A 16,520-nucleotide genomic window follows, 5' to 3' on the forward strand; every position below is an offset into this window, starting at 1 on the left:
CAAGTTTTAATTATTGTCTTATAACCACATCATCTTTAGGACAATCAATCTTCCAGTTGAATATATAAACCTTCGGTATGGTGATATTGGAAACACTAGTTGGTGGGTTGATTGGTAGAAATGGTTCCAACACTTCAAGGATGAGAAATGAGTATTGAGCAACGATCAAAATATGTTGTATTTTATCACAAAAGATGTTTGTGCAATTAAAAGTGCATTTTATCACAAAAAGATGAGCAACGATCAATATAATTGTTATTTATAAAATCACACATACAGCAAGAAGGAATCTTTTTGTTTTCTTTTCATCTCTGCCATAGACATTTGCATATTTCCCCTGCTCATATGGGGCCGACCTTGACTTACAGAATCGCTTTTAAGTATATGGAAACTACCCGATTACATATTTCCCCTGCTCATAGACATTTGCATTGCACCTAGCAAACACCAGTTTCTTTGTTTGAACATCGATCCACATCAATGACTTTTGTGAGAACATCTCCAGAAACCTCCTCTGATTCCAACACTTTTCGGAGTTATCGCTACGACGTGTTCTTGAGCTTCAGAGGCGAAGAAACTCGCAAGACTTTTACCGACCACCTCTACACAGCCTTGAACAACGCAGGATTTCTTACGTTCCGAGACGACGATGAACTTGAGAGAGGAGAAGATATAAAGCCAGGACTGCAGAAAGCGATCCAGCAGTCACGAACTTCTGTTGTCGTGTTTTCGAAAGATTACGCGTCATCCAGGTGGTGTCTTGATGAGCTTGTGCTGATCCTTGAACGCAAGAGGACCACCTCGGACCATGTAGTTTTACCAGTCTTCTACGATGTCGATCCGTCCCACGTAAGGAAGCAGACAGGAAGTGTTGGAAAAGCATTTGCTAGAAGCCAGAAACATCAGTCGCCGGAAAAGGTGGAGGGATGGAGGAAGGCACTTGCAGAGATTGCAGACCTAGCAGGCATGGTCTTACAAAATCAAGCTTATGGGTAACTTGCATTATCTCCATTTCTCATCTCTTTCCTGGGTCAATTTGATGTATGATCCATAGGGACCTAGATTTTTATATGTTTATTAATTCAATCTCAGTAGTGAATAATAATCTCAATTTAGGTCAACTTAAAGAAATCACACTCAACTCAACTTGGTTTGGTATAGCTGTTTTTTGAAAAAAAACTGCTGTGAGAATAAGCGGCCGTGCTGTGAGAATAAGCGGCTGTGAAATAAAGCCAGTAGAGTGTTTGGTAAACTTTTTTGTGAAAGTGCTTTTGGAAAAAAAATCAGGATGATAGTGTGTCTTTTCATTAAAGGAGCACTGTAGCTCCTTGTGCTTTGAAAAAACTGGTTTTTTTTCAAAGCAGCAAATAGCAGCTTCAGCTTTTCCTTTGATTTTCAGCTTATTCTCACAACAGCTTCCAAAATAAGCCTTTTTTTTTTCAGTTTACCAAACACAAAAATGACCCTCAGCTTTTTTTTCACAGTGGTTTTTTTTTTAAATCACCTCAATCCCAAACGGGGCCTTAATCTACTGGTTTCCAGTTGCTTAAATTTTTTTTAAAGCTGGTGTGGAAAAAAGTTAGGATGTGATCTGTGATGTATTTGTCTATAGTTCGTATAAATTATGCGCTCTATTCCTTTTTTTTTTCAATTTAATTTTGTCAGCAGTCTTTTTTTTTTTCTTATTTAAACAAAGGCAATCAACATATGTTTTAATTATCTAATTTCCCCAATTCATTTTTCATTTTGTTTGCAAATTCTTAGGTACGAGTCAAAGTTTATCAAAAAAATTGTTAAAGTGATAGGAGAGAAGTTAAGTCGCACACCATTGAGTGTTGAACCAAAATTGATTGGAATTCAATCTCAAGCTGAACACATCAATTTGTGGTTACAAGATGGATCAAGTGATGTTGGTATATTTGTTGTGTATGGCATGTCTGGAATAGGGAAGACAACCATTGCAAAACATGTTTACAATTCAAACTTTAGAAGCTTTCAAGGAAGTAGTTTCATTGAAAATATCAAAGAAACAGCAGATCAACCAAATGGCTTAGTTCAAATACAAATGCAACTTCTTCGTGATATTTTGAACGGCAGAGAAGTGAAAATACACAGTGTTAGTGAGGGAATAATTAAGATTGAAAGGACCATAAGCTCTAGAAGAGTTCTACTTGTTCTTGATGATGTTGACCAAATAGACCAATTAGATGCAATCCTAAGGATGAAAGATCAGTTTTATGCGGGAAGTAAGATACTAATAACAACTAGGCGTGAAAGCTTGATAAAGGCACATCAAGTTACAGAGGTGCACAAAGTTCAAACTTTGGATTACAATGAATCATTAAAGCTTTTCAGTTGGCATGCTTTTGGCCAGGACCATCCCATAGAAGAATACATGGAGCACTCAAAACAGCTAGTGCAACATAGCGGCGGACTTCCATTAGCTCTAAAAGTTTTGGGTTCTTCTTTATCAGGGGAAAGTATAGGTGTATGGGAAAGTGCATTGGAGAAGCTAAAAGTTATTCTTGATGGTGAAATCATGAATAAACTAAGAATAAGCTATGAAAGTTTAAAAGATGACCATGACCGGAAATTATTCCTCCACATTGCTTGTTTCCTAATAGGAAGGAACAAAAGCTACATTGTTAGAATATTCGATGGATGTGACTTCTATACAATCATTGGCATTCAAAATCTCATTGATAGATGCTTGGTGACACTTGATGAATACGGCAAGGTGGAAATGCATGACATGATTCGTGCTATGGGAAGAGAAATTGTTCGCCAAGAATCAGAAGAGCCTGAGAAACGTAGTAGATTATGGTGCCATAAGGATTCTTTGCAAGTATTGAGGAAAAAGAATGTAAGAAACATGCCTTTTATGTCTATATATGTATTTCTTCTTGTGAAAATTATGCATATTAATGTCTTTTTTTTTCCTTTAGGGTACAAAAAAAATCCAAGGTCTTGTCCTGGATATGCGTAATCATCCTGCAAACAGTCCAATAAACACAAATGAGATAGTCTTGGAAACCAATGCATTTGCAAGGATGCGTAATTTACAACTACTCCATCTTAGTCATGTACGACTGGATGGATGTTATGCAGATTTCCCTACAGGATTAAGATGGTTGTGTTGGCTTGAATTTCCTTTGGATTCTATACCAATTGATTTTCCTTTGGAGAACGTAATTGTTCTTGAAATGCAATACAGTAGCTTGAGACAAGTATGCAAAGGAACAAAAGTATGTTACTCTATGCATTTCAATTCATTTTCCTTATTGTGTTAGTTTTTTATTTGTTAGTTTTTTATTTGTCGACCAACTCCATGTGTTAAAATGAACTACTATGTTTTCTTTAATTCGATGACTAATTTCTTATATTAGATACTTATTTCATTCTTCTTCTTTTTTTTCCCTCTGTTTCCACAGTTTCTTCCATCATTGAAGATCCTTGACGTCAGCCATTCTCATGGCCTTAGTGAAACCATTGACTTCTCACTTTTCCCCAATCTAGAGGAATTGATTCTTGTAGGTTGCACAAGCTTGAAGAATGTTCATGAATCCATTGGAAACCTGGAGAGACTTGTGTACTTGAATATGAAGGATTGCAAGAATCTTAGGAAGCTTCCGAAGAACATGTGCATGCTTAAATCACTTGAAACACTCATTTTATCTGGTTGCTCAAATCTTGATGAGTTTCCAGTGGAGATGATGAAGAAGATGGAGTCTCTGAAAGTTCTTGAGACAGATGGAATTCCAATAGGTAAATTGTGGCCAAAAAGAAGCTCAACTATCTTGAGTTCTTTTCCATACTCTTTAGTAGAGTTAAGTCTGAAGGGGTGCAATCTTTCTGATGATGTTTTTCCTACGGATTTAAGTAATCTATCCTACTTGCGAAGACTACATTTAAATGAGAATCCAATTTGCAGTCTTCCAGTTTTCATCAAAGGTTTGAGGAGGATCGATGAACTCTCCTTCAAGGGTTGTGATAAGCTCGAATCGCTTGTGGAGTTGCCGGAAGTACACCAAATAATGAGTATAGTCGGATGCATATCATTAAAAAAAATATCTTTTCATTCCCCTGAGCGATTGTATCCAATACATGTGGGTGACAACTGGAATCTTGTTGAGTGGGGCTGCTATTACAAGTTAGAGCCTATTGATATAGTTGATGAGGAAATGATCAAACTTTTGGGCTTGTGCAACTTGGAATCCATGCCAGCTGTTCGAATGAGTTATCCACACGCATTCAGGGATCCAAAAGAGCTCCCCGTCCAGGTGCGCCTCTCTTTCTCTCTCTCATAAGTCTTAAATATGTAATGGGAAAGAAATGATTGAGTAATGTTGTGATGACTGGCAAATACATAGGGACTATATCATCGTGGTATATTCAGCACGTTTTTTGTTGGGAATGAGGTTCCAGGCCGGTTCAGCTATAAAAGTACCAAGTCCTCGATATCTTTTATTGTCCCTTTACTACTTACTAGTCACAGAATTCGAGGCTTGAACATCTTTGCTACCTATGCAAAGGAAAATTCAAATAATTATTTTACTAGACCTAGTATTGCTCCAATAATGATCAAAGTGAGAAACAAGAGTAAAGGCATGAAGTGGATCTATAGCCCAATATTCTATGGTATCCCAGGTGACGGAGAAGATATGATATGGTTGAGCCATTGGAAGATGGAGAATAAAACAATATTGCAATGTGGAGATGAAGTGGTGGTTTCGGTAATAACCGGACCACGTGACTTGTTTTGGGTAAAGGAGTTTGGTGTTGAGCTTGTGCAAGAGCACCGAGACAATATGAGTACTCAACACAACACCAAATCAGATCCTCATTATCCATTTGTTATCGGTGGAGATTTGAAGAGGTTTGAGTGCAGACCGGGAATATACTTCCTTGGCAATTATGGAAGAGAAGATATTGGTGACATTGATATCCTCACCATGGACTCTGATGAAGAAGACACAAGTATGTTGTGTTGTTGTATTGCATTGAATTATACTTCATCCAAACACTTCCAGGTGTGTCTGTATTCATTTCAAAAATGTTTCCAATAAATTTTATGTTATTTGTATGTTTTTCAGACAAAGAAGGGCAAGAGGATGAACCTGATTACACAATTGCAAAGACAAGGACATCTAGCAATAACTGCAGCCTGAGAGGCTGGAAGGTGCACCTCACAGCTGTTGGCTTCTTTTTCTCGCTTGCTCTAGTAGGTTGGTCCTCCATCTTCCAAAAAAAGAAGCGACACTCGTCCACAAGCCCACCATGAGTTTGTAATTTGACTTGATATAGATATATCTTTGCATTCCTTGCTTTCAAGATGTTTTCTACCTTCAAAACTTCAGGTTCAGAGTTAAGCACTCTTAACCGCTTCAGAGATAAAAGCCTCTTGTAACTAGATGCCGAAGTTCAAATGTGTTCAACGCCATCAAATATAGCATAAAATACATCTAGCATTAGCGATATTAGCGATACTAGCAGGTAAAGGAAAGACTTTGAAACAGGTATCTTTAGCAATAACGGGCAAGATTTTTTTTTTTTTGGGGGGGGGTGGGGATTATTTCGGCACTGGGGAAAACAAAAACATCCTATCTACTTTTAAATGACAAAGTTACAAATCTTAATTGTCGTTTACAACAAAATCATTCTTAAAGACTCAGCTCCCCATTGAAATTGTGTAAATTGCATAAATATCAATACAACAGATATTAGATAGAATAATATATATCAAATTAATTAACGACAGTCCCTTCAAAAAATAAAAATAAATAAATTAAAGACAGGCAATTTCTTAGCCTGAGATCCAAGGACTTTACAGCTGGTTCAGCCTTGCATCGTTACTACACTACAAAAGCTGGTTTCTGCTTCTTCAACCTGAACAAACAGGAAGTATAGGAGGAAAGGCCATAGTCTCTGGAGCCATGAAATTTTCTATCTTCTCATGAACATTGTAATTGCAATAAGCATTCTACAATCTGACCTAGTTTGCTCAACAGATGCTCCAAGATATTCCAAAACAAAGTCACAGCAGTTTCACATAGGGAACCGAAGAATCTATGGATACCTTATCATGCAACTCTTAGAGGCTCTTCTGTCAACAATCTTCCTCTTCTAAGCACGCAACTTTTTAAACATTAAAAGGCCCCTCTCTGCGAATAATCAAATAGTGCAAAATCATAATCAATAATCAATAGAAGTTCAGGATCGATTAGGTTCCAAGCCCATTATTGAAAATCATGTTCATCCACTCTACACATCCAAAGCAGCAAACTAACTAGGATACCAGGTTGGGAGGATACAATCATTAACAATTTCAAAAGCTTTAAATGCAATTTGAATGCACGTGTTTTGAACTACAAGAAATCTTATAGATTGGGTAGATATAGTATATCACATTCAAATGCAATTATTCATGTAGATGAAGTATGAGATGCCCTAATTGTTTTACCAGAAGATGCTGGGTCAATTGTCTCAAAAAATTATTTCGGTAATTGTTGGTAAAACTCAAAGTTATCCAAAAGTTCGAGGTCAGTATAAGTTTGTGCATCAACATCAGATTGTGTCTCCTATCAGACTGAAGGAATAAAATTACTCAATTTGTGCAAATAGAAATATAAATTTTATAACACATCCAAGAGATAATTAAAGCAGATCTCACATGCTGCACATCCAAGTGGCAAACAAATCAAAATTTTAAATAAAGCTAATGGCGCATGAAGAGTATTGAAACACTCACAGCCCTCGCACACAGGTTGCATGGTCTTTTCTTATAACAATAAAAGGAACAAATTCATCGAGTCACATTTGGGCCATTAAAAAAAGCTACAAATTCATCTTTCTATGTCTTTATCTCACAAACCCATAATGTGGCAATCGTCCATTAGAAAGGTAACGTACGTTTTGAAAATCGTGGCAAATATTGCTAAAAATAAAATTTAATTATTTGAAAGAATCTCTCATAAAATAAAGTAACGAATAATCAGCAGTAGACCAAGTTGGACCTTTTTCAACGTTGAAATGAAATATGAAAGTAGATCAAGTTGATATTATTCATCCATTTTTTTTTTGAATAAATGATATTGTCTTACAGTAAGGAAAGGGAGTTCGCTAAGACCATCTCCAATGGTGACCTAAAAATTAAATCAGATACACTGGAAAAAAATGCAAAACTCACTGGAACAACACTGGCGTGGAAGAGAAAAAAAAGCTAGGTTCGAAAATAAGCAGAAGGTGAGAATGGAGAAAGAGAGAAGCCAACGGAAAGAAAAAGCTAAGAAGAGGTTGGAAACGAAACAATAGAAAGGGATATGGATGATACATCACGTGTTTTTATATGTAAGTGAAGGGAAATATTATTTTTTAAGTTATTAACTTTTTAACACACATATCCCACCATTTATATAGCAACACGTGGTGTACCATCCCGTATGACGATCACACTGAAAAATCTATCGTTAAATTTAAGGGTGTGATATCCACACATCCTATTTTACTTCTCACACACCTTTTTTATTTTTGACCGTTGGGTCGGATGAATTGGAGAAGATCAACGGATAAAAATTATCAAGAATGTGTGAGAAGTAAAATAGCGTGGGTGGATAACACATCCCTAAATTTACTGTGTATCGCATTTTTTAATATTTTTTTGATCTTCCCACCGGTTATACATGGGTTTAAAAAATTAAGAATGTATACATTTTTATTGTTTGTTGTGCCATAAACAATGTGGCCCGGTTTTAATCATATTTTTTTAATAAATTTTTTGTTTTCCCACCAGCTATCATGGGTTTAAAAAATTAAGAATGTATAATTTTTTTTTATTGTGGTGTCACAAACCACGTGGCACGGTTTTAATCACAGTTTTTTAATATTTTTTTGTCTGCCCACCAGCTATACATGACTTAAAGAAATGTTTTTTTGGGTCTATAGATGGAACGACCTATTTTATAATTGTTTGTAAATTTTAAAGACATTTGCATTGCACCTAGCAAACACCAGTCTTTTGTTTGAACATCGATCCACATCAATGGCTCTTGTGAGAACATCTCCAAGAACCTCCTCTGATTCCAACACTTTTCGAGGTTATCGCTACGACGTGTTCTTGAGCTTCAGAGGCGAAGAAACTCGCAAGACTTTTACCGACCACCTTTACACAGCCTTGAACAACGCAGGATTTCTTACGTTCCGAGACGACGATGAACTTGAGAGAGGAGAAGATATAAAGTCAGGACTGCAGAAAGCGATCCAGCAGTAACAAACTTCTATTGTCGTGTTTTCGAAAGATTACGCGTCATCCAGGTGGTGTCTTGATGAGCTTGTGCTGATCCTTGAACGCAAGAGGACCACCTCGGTGTTAAAAGTTAATGCTTTACTTAAACTGTTTCTGCTTTACTGAAACTGATTCTGTGTAAAATGGCTGACTATTGCCTTTATCAGTAGACCCATTCTCTTTATCAGATCTCTGTTTTAAGAAAAAGCATCAGCCCTCTGTTTCCAAAGCTCTCTGCACTCTGTTTCTTTGATTTTCAATTTTTATCATTTTATTCAAGTTTTATTAATGATGAAAGATTGTCTAAATACCAACATGGTATCAGAGCCAATCTGATCAAAGAGTGGGGCGTTTTTTTGATTCTCAAAAAGGGGGAAAATTCTAAGTGAAACCCTATAATCAAAATTTTTCAAATTCATGGCTGGTTCAAGTAGCAGTGGTGAGATTCGAACTCCTATCTTCAGTGGAGTAAACTACAACTTCTGGAGGACAAAGTTGAGAACAATTTTTGTATCTCATGATTTGTGGAGCTTGATTGAAGATGGCTATGTTGTACCTCCAAGCACTATGGTTTTGACAGAGACTCAAACAAGGGAGTTGAAGGTAAACATCAAGAGAGATGCAAAAGCTCTTGGGGTCATCCAAAATGCTATCTCAGATGAAATTTTTCCGAGAATCTCAAATGAGACAAGTGCCAAATCAGCTTGGGATGTGCTGGAGAAAGTCTACAGAGGTTCTACTAAGGTAAGAGCTGTCAAACTCCAATCTTTGAGAAGAGATTTTGAGTATATAAGAATGAAAGATGATGAATTGCTAGATGATTACCTAAGTAGATTGTCTGAGATTATTAATCAAATGAAAAGCTATGGTGAAATCTTGTCTGATGAGAGAATAGTTCAGAAGTATCTAATTAGCTTGCCAAGAAAGTATGACAACATAGTTTCAATCATAGAGGAGACTAAGGATTTGTCAACTTTGAGTGTTGAAGAATTGATTGGTTCTCTCAAAGGTTTTGCTCAGAGATTATCTAGGCATGACAACAATGATGTAGAAAATGCTTTCCAAACACTTACAGTGAATCCAAAAACTCAAGCTAGTTCAAGTCAAAGCAAAGCCAACTCCAACAAGAATTGGAAAGGCAAAAACAAAGCGTGGGAAGGAAAAGGTAATTTTGAAGAGAAGAAAAAGGTTGAGAAGAGTTTGTATGTTTCGAAGTGCAAAATTTGTGACAAAGCTCATTCCGGTGAATGTTGGTTCAAAGGAAAAGTGAAATGCCACAAGTGTAGCAAATTCGGGCATATGCAAAAGGATTGTACCTACAAAGATAATCAGCTAGCTCACTACACCAAAGCAGAAGATGAAGTGACCAATATGTTTTATGTTGGTCATGATACAACCGTCCAAGAAGAAGCTAAAGTTTGGTTTGTGGACAGCGGCTATAGCAATCATATGACGGCGAATAAGAACATTCTCCATAATGTTGACACTACAAACCTAACCCAAGTGAAGATGGGAAATGGGCAGCTAGTCGATACATTGGGAAGAGGTACTATTGCCGTGCATACGAAGAATGGAAAGATGTTCATCAAGGATGTCATGTTAGTTCCTGATTTGAAGCAAAATTTGCTAAGTCTTGGACAACTCATTGAGCATGGCTACTACTTATATTTTGGAGACAATACTTGCAAGATATATGATAGGAGGAATCGTCAACAACTCGTGGCTAAGATTGAGATGAGGAAGAGTAGAAGTTTTCCACTCACAATTGAGTATGCAACTCAATCAGCACTCAAGATGGAAGTGCAAGAAGATTCAAAGCTATGGCATAAAAGGCTTGGCCATTTGAATTTTCAAAGTCTCAAGAAGCTACAAGAAAAAGAAATGGTGCATGGGTTGCCGAGTATCCAAGAAAATGAAGAAATCTGTGAAGGGTGTGCACTTGGGAAACATCATAGAGATTTATTTCCACATGGTAAAGCTTGGAGAGCAAAAGTTCCATTGGAATTGATTCATACAGATGTTTGCGGACCCATGAAGACCTCTACTCAAGTGGGAAACAAGTATTTCCTAATCTTCGTGGATGATTATTCCAGAATGACTTGGGTATACTTTCTAAGACAGAAATCAGAAGTGTTCTCAATCTTCAAGAAGTTTCAAGCTATGGTTGAGCGACAATCTGGGTATCTAATCAAAGTTCTTAGAAATGACAGAGGAGGAGAGTATACATCCACATAATTTGATAAGTTTTGTCAAGATATTGGCTTGGAAAGACAACTTACTGTCAGTTACACTCCACAACAAAATGGAGTAGCTGAGAGAAAAAACAGAACCATAGTCGAAATGGCTAAGGCAATGTTACATGACAAGGGAATACCTCAATATTTGTGGGGTGAGGCAGTTAATACAACGGTCTACTTGATGAATAGGCATCCAACAGTGGCAGTTGAAGATAAGACACCATTTGAGGCATGGAGTGGAAGAAAGCCTTCCGTGAATCATTTAAGAGTGTTTGGGTCAATCTGCTTTGCTTATGTTCCGAAAGAACTAAGACAAAAACTTGATGAGTCAAGTGAAAGATGCATTTTCGTAGGCTATGCTTCATACACAAAAGGGTACATACTCTACAATTTAAAAAGGAAGAAAGTTGTGGTTTGTAGAGATGTTCTTTTTAGTGAGAAATCTTCGTGGGATTGGAATCAAGCAACCATCCGAGAGGAATCTGCACAAATCAGAATTGAAGAAGAAAATCAACCAAATGAAGAGGAAATTGAGCAAGAAATTCCACAATTATCACCTGAAAACAGTCCTCAAGCTCACTCTCCTACACTTTCAAGTCCAAGTTCAACGCCGGTTCGGTTAAGGAGCTTAAATGAAGTCTATGAAAGCTGCAATTTTTGTGTTGAAGAACCAGAAAACTTTGATGATGCAGTGAAAGAAGAGACTTGGAAGGCTGCAATGCAAGAGGAGATCAATGTCATTGTGAAAAACAAGACATGGGAACTAGTGGACAGACCTTGTGACAACTCCGTCATTGGAGTGAAGTGGATTTATAAGACTAAGTTCAATCAAGATGGTTCCGTTCAAAGGAACAAAGCTAGATTGGTAGCAAAGGGTTATTCTCAGAAACCCGGGATTGATTTCCAAGAAACATTTGCACCGGTAGCTAGGCATGAAACAATCAGAGGCATTATTTCCGTAGCTGCTCAGAAGGGGTGGTTTCTACACCAACTTGATGTCAAGTCGGCTTTCCTAAATGGAGTCCTAAAAGAAGAGGTGTTCGTTGACCAACCTCAAGGATTTGTTCTTAAAGGACAAGAGCACAAGGTGTATAAGCTTAAGAAGGCACTTTATGGCCTGAAACAAGCTCCGAGAGCATGGTATGGAGAGATCGACTCGTATTTCAATGAAAGAGGTTTTCAAAGAAGTGAGAATGAACCTGCCCTCTATGTCAAAACAGAAGGTATTTCAGCCGATATTATGTATGTTGCAAGCTTGTTGTCCAGATTTATGCACAAGCCTACTTGCATTCACTATGGAGCTGCAAAGAGGATCCTAAGATACATACAAGGTACACTTGACTTTGGTATTATGTATGAAAGGAATGTTAAGCCCAAATTGTATGGGTTCTGTGATAGTGACTGGGGAGGTAGTGTGGATGACTTGAAGGGCACATCTGGCTATACCTTTACATTAGGGACTGGTGTATTCTCTTGGGCATCTAAGAAACAGAAATCAGTTGCACTATCAACGGCAGAGGCTGAGTATGTGTCGGCTTCAATTGCAACTTCTCAAGCAGTGTGGCTGAGAAGAATTATGCAAGATTTTGGTGAGAAACAAGAATCAGCAACTCATATCCTTTGTGACAATAAGTCAGCTATTGCCATGAGCAAGAATCCTGTCTGTCATGGTAAATCAAAACATATTGCTCTGAAGCATCACTACATCAGAGGTGCTGTGGAAGACAAGGAAGTGGATGTGGTCTACTGCAAGACAGAAGATCAAGTTGCTGATATCTTCACCAAGGCATTACCAAAGGACAGATTCATCTACTTAAGAGAATTTTTGGGAGTGAAGTAGCAAAGCATTAAGAGGGAGTGTTAAAAGTTAATGCTTTACTTAAACTGTTTCTGCTTTACTTAAACTGTTTCTGCTTTACTGAAACTGATTCTGTCTAAAAGGGCTGACTGTTGCCTTTATCAGTCGACCCATTCTCTTTATCAGATCTCTGTTTTAAGAAAAATCATCAGCCCTCTGTTTCCAAAGCTCTCTGCATTCTGTTTCTTTGATTTTCAATCTTTATCATTTTATTCAAGTTTTATTAATGATGAAAGATTGTCTAAATACCAACACTCGGACCATGTAGTTTTACCAGTCTTCTACGATGTCGATCCGTCCCACGTGAGGAAGCAGACAGGAAGTGTTGGAAAAACATTTGCTAGAAGCCAGAACCATCAGTCGCCGGAAAAGGTGGAGGGATGGAGGAAGGCACTTGCAGAGATTGCAGACCTAGCAGGCATGGTCTTACAAAATCAAGCTGATGGGTAACTTTCATTATCTCCATTTCTCTTCTCTTTGTTGGGTCAATTTGATGTATGATCCGTAGTGACATAGATTTTTATATATTTATTAATTCAATCTCAGTAGTGAATAATAATCCCAATTTAGGTCAACTTAAAGAAAGCACACTCATATCAACTTAAGGATTAGTCATTTTCCATGTTAATCTACTGGTTTCTAGTTGCTTAAATTTTTTTGAAAGCTGGTGTGGAAAAAAGTTAGGATGTGATCTGTGATGTATTCCTTTTTTTTTTTTTCAATTTAATTTTGTCAGCAGTCTTTTTTTTTTCCATATTTAAACAATGGCAATCAACGTATGTTTTAATTATCTAATTTCCCCAATTCATTTTTCATTTTGTTTGCAAATTCTTAGGTACGAGTCAAAGTTTATCAAAAAAATTGTTGAAGTGATAGGAGACAAGTTAAGTCGCACGCCATTGAGTGTTGAACCAAAATTGATCGGAATTCAATCTCAAGCCGAACACATCAATTTGTGGTTACAAGATGGATCAAGTGATGTTGGTATATTTGTTGTGTATGGCATGTCTGGAATAGGGAAGACAACCATTGCAAAACATGTTTACAATTCAAACTTTAGAAGCTTTCAAGGAAGTAATTTCATTGAAAATATCAAAGAAACAGCAGATCGACCAAATGGCTTAGTTCAAATACAAATGCAACTTCTCTGTGATATTTTGAATGGCAAAAAAGTGAATATACACTGTGTTAGTGAGGGAATAATTAAGATTGAAAGGGCCGTAAGCTCTAGAAGAGTTCTACTTGTTCTTGATGATGTTGACCAAATAGACCAATTGGATGCAATCCTAAGGATGAAATATCAGTTTTATCCAGGAAGTAAGATACTAATAACAACTAGGCGTGAAAGGTTGCTAAAGGCAGATCAAGTTACAAAGGTGCACAGAGTTCAAACTTTCGATTACAATGAATCATTAAAGCTTTTCAGTTGGCATGCTTTTGGCCAGGACCATCCCATAGAAGAATACATGGAGCACTCAAAACAGCTAATGCAACATAGTGGCAGACTTCCATTAGCTCTAAAGGTTTTGGGTTCTTCTTTATCAGGGGAAAGTATAGGTGTATGGGAAAGTGCATTGGAGAAGCTAAAAGTTATTCCTGATGGTGAAATCATGAATAGACTAAGAATAAGCTATGAAAGTTTCAAAGATGACCATGACCGGAAATTATTCCTCCACATTGCTTGTTTCCTAATAGGAAGGAACAAAAGCTACATTGTTAGAATACTCGATGGATGTGATTTCTATACAATCATTAGCATTCAAAATCTCATTGATAGATGCTTGGTGACAATTGATGAACAAGGCAAGGTGGAAATGCATGACATGATTTGTGCTATGGGAAGAGAAATTGTTCGCCAAGAATCAGAAGAGCCTGAGAAACGTAGTAGATTATGGCGCCAAAAGGATTCTTTCCAAGTATTGAGGAAAAAGAATGTAAGAAACATGCCTTTTATGTCTATATATGTATTTCTTCTTGTGAAAATTATGCATATTAATGTCTCTTTTTTTTTCCTTTAGGGTACAAAAAAAATCCAAGGTCTTGTCCTGGATATGCATAACCATCCTGCAAACAGTCCAATAAACAGAAATGAGATATTCTTGGAAACCAATGCATTTGCAAGGATGCGCAATTTACAACTACTTCATCTTAGTCATGTACGACTGGATGGATGTTATGCAGATTTCCCTACAGGATTAAGATGGTTGTGTTGGCTTGAATTTCCTTTGGATTCTATGCCAATTGATTTTCCTTTGGAGAACGTAATTGTGCTTGAAATGCAATACAGTAGCTTGAGACAAGTATGCAAAGGAACAAAAGTATGTTACTCTATGTATTTCAATTCACTTTCCTTACTTTGTTAGTGTTTTATTTGTTGACCAACTCCGTGTGGTAAAATGAACAATTATGTCTTCTTTAATTCGATGACTAATTTCTTATGTTAGATACTTATCTCATTGTTCTTTTTTCTTTTCTTTTTTTTTCCTCTGTTTCCACAGTTTCTTCCATCGTTGAAGATCCTTGACGTCAGCCATTCTCATGGCCTTAGTGAAACCATTGACTTCTCACTTTCCCCCAATCTAGAGGAACTAATTCATGTAGATTGCACAAGCCTGCAGAATGTTCATGAATCCATTGGAAACCTGGAGAGACTCGTGTACTTGAATATGAAGGATTGCAAGAATCTTAGGATGCTTCCGAAGAATTCGAGGCTTGAACATCTTTGCTAAAATTCAAATAATTATTTTACTAGACCTAGTATTGCTCCAATAATGATCAAAGTGAGAAACAAGAGTAAGGGTCTGAAGTGGATCTATAGCCCATTTTTCTATGGTATCCCAAGTGACGGAGAAGATATGATATGGTTGAGCCATTGGAATATGGAGAATAAAACAATATTACAATGTGGAGATGAAGTGGTGGTTTCGGTAATAACCGGACCACGTGACTTGTTTTCGGTAAAAGAGTTTGGTGTCGAGCTTGTGCAAGAGCACCAAGACAAGATGAGTATCCAACACAACACCAAATCAGATCGTAATTATCCATTTGTTATCGATGGAGATTTGAAGACGTGGAAGGGCAAACCGGGAATATACTTCATTGGCTGTTGTTCAAGAGAAGATAATGACGTCATTGATATCCTCACCATGGACTCTGATGAAGAAGACACAAGTATGTTGTGTTGTTGTATTGCATTTAATTATACTTCATCCAAACACTTCCAGGTGTGTCCGTATTCATTTCATAAGCGTTTCCAATAAATTTTATGTTATTTGTATGTTTTTCAGACAAAGAATGGCAAGATGATGAACTTGATTACACAGTTGCAAAGACGAGGGCTGCTAGCAATAATTGCAGCCTGAGAGGCTGGAAGGTGCGCCTCACAGCTGTTGGCTTCTTTTTCACGCTTGCTCTGGTAAGTTGGTCCTCCATCTCTCAAAAAAAGAAGCGACACTCGTCCACACGCCCACCATGAGTTTGTAATTTGACTTGATATAGATATATCTTTGCATTCCTTGCTCTCAAGGTGTTTTCTACCTTCAAAACTTCAGATTCAGAGCTAAGCACTCTTAACCACTTGAGATCTAAAAGCCCCTTGCAACTAGATACTAAAGTTCAAATGTGTTCAACGCCATCAATTATAGCATAAATCCAGCATTAGCGATACTAGTAGAGTAGCAGTAAATAAGTAAAACAAAAAAAATGCTTCTACACATGGTAAGGGAAGGATTTTGACATAGGTATCTTTAGCAATAACGGGCAAGATTTTTTTTGGGGAGGGGGGTGGGGTTTATTTCGGCACCGAGGAAAACAAAAACATCCTATCTGCTTATAAATGACGAAGTTACAAATCTTAATTATCGTTTACAAAGAAATCATTCTTAATGACTCGGCTCCCCATTGAACTTGTGTAAATTGCATAAATATCAATACAACAAGTGTTAGAATGAATACCTAATACTTAGCATGGGTTATAGCATGGGTTGTAGTTGTTAGACCTTGATGTAATCAGCTAGGGTTTAGACTATGTAAAGTATGGGTCTAGGCATGGTGTGAAGCATGATGTGTGTGTCTTCTTAGTGACACACATCACCACATCACCTCATCACCTTTTCATTACTTGTATAAGTTCATTATTCTTTGT

General features: G+C 37.2%; 1 protein-coding gene across 22 annotated transcripts in view; it reads left to right on the forward strand.

The window, feature by feature from the left end:
• The first annotated feature begins 390 nt into the window (after window positions 1-390).
• LOC126633534 (disease resistance protein RUN1-like) overlaps window positions 391-16,520 on the forward strand; it is a 44,629-nt gene continuing 28,499 nt past the window's right edge. For 2 of the 22 annotated variants that reach the window (XM_050304180.1, XM_050304177.1), the window contains exons 1-7: window positions 391-992; window positions 1,765-2,863; window positions 2,946-3,245; window positions 3,432-4,280; window positions 4,371-4,560; window positions 15,131-15,547; window positions 15,664-15,749. In XM_050304180.1, the coding sequence (XP_050160137.1) occupies window positions 481-992; window positions 1,765-2,863; window positions 2,946-3,245; window positions 3,432-4,280; window positions 4,371-4,560; window positions 15,131-15,547; window positions 15,664-15,749 (3,453 nt within the window). In that variant the 5' untranslated portion in view covers window positions 391-480. Of the gene's footprint in view, window positions 993-1,764; window positions 2,864-2,945; window positions 3,246-3,431; window positions 4,281-4,370; window positions 5,031-5,093; window positions 5,375-7,999; window positions 8,068-12,636; window positions 12,823-13,211; window positions 13,753-15,130; window positions 15,548-15,600; window positions 15,990-16,520 lie in introns of those variants that run through there. The other 20 variants (XM_050304179.1, XM_050304178.1, XM_050304173.1 and 17 more) reach the window with 18 other exon arrangements.

Source organism: Malus sylvestris, chromosome 8 (assembly GCF_916048215.2).
Source record: "Malus sylvestris chromosome 8, drMalSylv7.2, whole genome shotgun sequence".
Classification (NCBI taxonomy): Eukaryota; Viridiplantae; Streptophyta; class Magnoliopsida; order Rosales; family Rosaceae; genus Malus; species Malus sylvestris.